Source organism: Populus euphratica, unplaced genomic scaffold (assembly GCF_000495115.2).
Source record: "Populus euphratica unplaced genomic scaffold, PopEup_1.0 scaffold1.1, whole genome shotgun sequence".
Taxonomy (NCBI): Eukaryota; Viridiplantae; Streptophyta; class Magnoliopsida; order Malpighiales; family Salicaceae; genus Populus; species Populus euphratica.
Window position 1 is genome coordinate 7,477,704 of NW_011499845.1, and position 4,455 is coordinate 7,482,158.

At 33.0% G+C, this 4,455-nt stretch overlaps 1 protein-coding gene across 1 annotated transcript in view; it reads left to right on the forward strand.

Annotated features, from left to right (window-relative positions):
• Nucleotides 1-754: 754 nt before the first annotated feature.
• The window catches only part of LOC105126242 (uncharacterized), a 9,686-nt gene continuing 5,985 nt past the window's right edge, over nt 755-4,455 (forward strand). The window contains exon 1 of the mRNA XM_011027060.1: nt 755-2,104. Within this exon, the coding sequence (XP_011025362.1) occupies nt 1,031-2,104 (1,074 nt within the window). The 5' untranslated portion in view covers nt 755-1,030. The remainder of the gene's footprint in view (nt 2,105-4,455) is intronic.

Consider the following 4,455-nt stretch of genomic DNA (forward strand, 5'->3'; position numbering starts at 1 on the left):
CATAATTCACGGAGAAGAAGAGCTAGTTTTAGAGTCTATAATGGTTGCTTTTTTAAAAAAAATTTACTTGGAAATATTTTAAAATAATATTTTTTTTATTTTTAAATAATTATTTCCAACAATATCACATCAAAATAATTTAAAAATATAAAAAAATAATTCTAAATAAAAAATTAAATTAAAAAAATATAATTTCAAACGCGAAAAGTACTAGAGGAGTTGATAGATTGTTAATAATCTAACAGTCAAAGGAGGTCAATATGTTAATTAATTATTCTCAAAACTAAAAGGGACTAATCGATTTACCTGTTGAGACTAAAGGGACTAAATTATAATCTACAGCTTTCTTTTACAGTAGTTCAAGCAGACATATCCCATCCCCATCAACATAGCATGGAAGGGTATCTTCGTCAGTGCAACAAGAACACCCAGTTCCTCCGTTGAATGCGGTTTTTGTGGGGCCGCTCCATATGGTCATCAGCCGGCGAAGATGCAACTTTGTGATCGCAGTCGTAACAAGAAATTTTTTTATTTCTATCTTATTTTTATTCAGAGTTTCTAAACTGATGCCATTGGTTTGGCAGGTCACAACTCACAACTCAAGAACCGGTTGTATTTTCATGCAATGTCAAATATATATATTTTATAAATTTATCAGTTTGAATATCATACGTGGCATCCTCAGTATCCAATCGAACAAGGCTTACTTTAATGCTCGAGGCCTGATTAAAAAAAAAAAAAACCGAAAGAGAACCAGTGTCACCATGTGTTTGACCTCCTCCTATTGTTATATTTTATTTAATTTTAAAATAATACTTTGCAGTTTGTTTGATTTGTTAAACCTCCTCCCTTCCTTCCCTCCTGCACGCACACATGTATTTATATGTTTTCTGTCCCGTTAAACCCCTCCTCCGATTACAACGCTCTCCTTAACCCTCATCAAAAGCCCCCGTCTCTCTAAAAAAATCTCATGTCTTTGTCTTCATAGAGTTAAACTTCTTCTTCTTATTGTTATTGTTACCAGAATAAAATGGAGGTGATTAACAGAGAACTCCTCAAGCCTGCTGGCGAAGAGAAATTAGGAGTCAAGGTAACAGAGTCAAACGGGGTTGTGGATAAAGAGATTATTAAAACAAGATACGGAAACGAGAATCTCTCCAGTTCCGTCCATTTCTCTCCAAGTTCGAATTCAAATGGTAACCAGGATGATCCAGCTGGAGATACCACCAAGCCAGAAGATATTATAGCCGTTACACCCAAAGCCAACGGCTATATGCAAACAATCCAGCCTGATTTTCATCTCCCAAAGCCAGAGGCGCCTCCAGGTCTCTCACCTTCACCTCCATCTCAACCATACGAAAACGGCGACGCTGTAGCCCGATCCAAATCGTTGTCTGAGAGTTTCACGGCGGTCGACATGCCGTCTATCGGAAAATTCATCAAGGAACGAAGCAACAGCTTATCGGAAACGATTTCGAAAAGATTTTCCTCTCTCAAATTCGACGACGACGACGACGACTACATGAATAATAAGGTGAACTCATTCGACTCAGGCGTGACAGAGTTCAAAATATCGGGACTCAAAGTTGTAGTGATGCTCAAGAACAACGAGGAAGAGGAACAAATTAAAGGACGGATTAGTTTCTTTTCAAGGTCAAATTGCAGAGATTGCACTGCAGTCCGCTCGTTTTTCAGAGAGAGAGGATTAAAATTTGTTGAAATCAACATCGACGTATACCGGCAGAGGGAGAAAGAATTGATTGAGAGAACCGGAAGTTCTCAAGTGCCGCAGATATTCTTCAACGACAAATTATTTGGCGGTCTGGTGGCGTTGAATTCGTTGAGGAACAGTGGAGGTTTTGAGGAGAGGTTGAAGGAGATGCTAGGGAAGAAATGTTCAGGTGATGCGCCTGCACCGCCAGTGTATGGATTTGATGATCATGAGGAGGAATCAACGGACGAGATGGTTGGGATCGTGAAGGTTTTGAGGCAGAGATTGCCAATTCAGGACCGTCTGATGAAGATGAAGATAGTCAAGAATTGTTTTGCTGGGAGAGAGATGGTCGAGGTGCTCATTCACCACTTCGATTGCGGCAGGAAGAAGGTACGTCTAAAAACGTTGTCGTTTAACATATCCAAGTTTTTTTTTTAGTTTCGTGGCGCTTCTAGATTTTAGTTTGACCTTTTCTCTTGATTAATCTTTGACTAGTTCGATATAACGACTAATACATTAGTGGAGAGGACAGGAAATATTTGGAAGATAATTAATTTTAGTCTAAAACCTTAAAATAGGAGATTGAAATGACCACAATAGACATGCTGTTTTTGAAATGACCAAGAGGTGGTGGTGATTGCAATGAAGGAGAACAAAACATCAATGATGGCGAACACGCAGACGGCATGATTATAGGAGGAGGATTAACCACCTCGTTAGTTGTAAGGAAAATAAATGATTTAATAAATCACTTAAACTTAAATTAACTGGCAGCTTATTACAGTAGGGTTAACTGATTCTGGTAAGCGATATGATGGAGGCAGTGCATTTGCACGCAAGTGCAATCATAGAGGTTGCCTGCGAAACCTGCTCATTGTTATTCTTCAAGCAATAAAATAATCTCAAAATTTAGGAAGTGTCACCACGCAAATGCAATCATAGAGGTTGCCTGTCGAAACCTGCTCATTATTATTCTTCAAGCAAAAAAATAATCTCAAAATTTAGGAAGTGTCACCACGCAAACAAAATTGGCACTCTTCCTCCTGTCAATATAATCTAAGCGTACATGATTTTTTTTAGTTTTCCTCTCCTTTTCCTTACCGATTGGATTGATATTATTATTATTTTTTAATTCATGGTGGTATTCTTAAGGATATATGTAACTTAATGTTTATATATTCTTACAGTTAAAATCAAGATGAAATAACAAGTGATTGACCAACTAAATTCTACTTTGAATAAAATTAATTGAATTACTATGAAGCTGGACAGTTGGGTTGATATTATCTTACCATTTTTATTTAAAAACTCTGCTTGAAATAAGTCATGATTAGAAATAACTTTTTGCATAAAATGTGTCTTTTCGTATCAGACATATGAAATATTTGCAATGTGCTATTTTTACAAACCCTAAGAAATTGTTTTTTGATAATTTTATATTTTTTATACAAGCTAGTCATGAAATATTTTTAATGATATCGTTGTTAATGCTAAAATGACCAATACTTGTAAATAAAAAAAAATATTAATCTTCAAGTAGCTTAATCTATCAGGTTCTTTATAATAATTATATATTTAAGTTATTTTAGAATTAATAAAAACTTACATAAATATTTATTTTAGAGTTTGTAGGATTAGTCGAGGAGTATAAATATATATATATTAATAATAATAATAACAAAGTTGGACATACTATTAACTAATTTTCTTGTAGTTAAAAAAAAACTAATTGTTTAGAGAGCAGAAACTAATTCATACCTTCGCCTATATTACGTTTTTTGTATACAAGGTTGATGACCTAAAGGACCCAATATTGCTTTTATTGGATCTTTTTGGTTCGTGGACCAACCCAACGTGTTAGATTGATTCATAAAAAAGTTAGTAAAAAGCCATGAAAGGCTGCAACACCAGGGAGCTGTTTGAGAGTTCCCACTCCTTTGTGTTATCGTGATACAGACTCTCCCGAACGTTGGATCCGCTCCATCCCGCGAAAAAGCAACGGCGAAGTTGCTTTGATGATGTTGGGCACATTTTTTGGCCTTTACTTTTGTATCCCCAAATCCCGCCTTTTCCCAACGTTGGCAGGTTCTTTATTATTATTATTTTTTTAAAAAAATTTGTTTTCTAATTAAGGTAAACAAGCCTTTCATGTATCGGGGAAGCTATGCATTCTCTTTTCATGTTTATATATTTTTGAAGTGAATACTCTATGCAAGCAATCTACATTTTTGATAACTGATTCTTTTTTCTTTTTGATGATTTAAGATTTGTTTATTTAATGGAAATTTATTTTTTTAAAACTATTCTTTATTTTTTTTGTTTATTTACTATTAAAAAAATTATTTTACAAAAAATACTTTCTAATAAAAAAAATTTGGTTTAGTTTCTATGAAAGTATTTTTCTTTTATTTTAGACGTAAAATACTTTCATAAGTTGTGAAAAATTTAAAAATATCATATTATTCATTGATTATAAGAAATTTAGTCCTCAAATTTTTGATTTCTATATATTTTGTTTTGAATATTTTTTTTCTCAATCTCACTCCTTAAAATTTAATTTAATTTTATTTTTATATTAACTTTAATATTTATTTTTTTGATTGTTATTTGTTTTTCTCTTATTATTTTTTTAAATTAAAGTTTTTTATATATCAAATTTGATTCTTATTTTTTTTTATTGTTACTTATTTTATTAGAAATAATTTATGAAATGTTAATTATTATTATTTTAATTTCTTCAT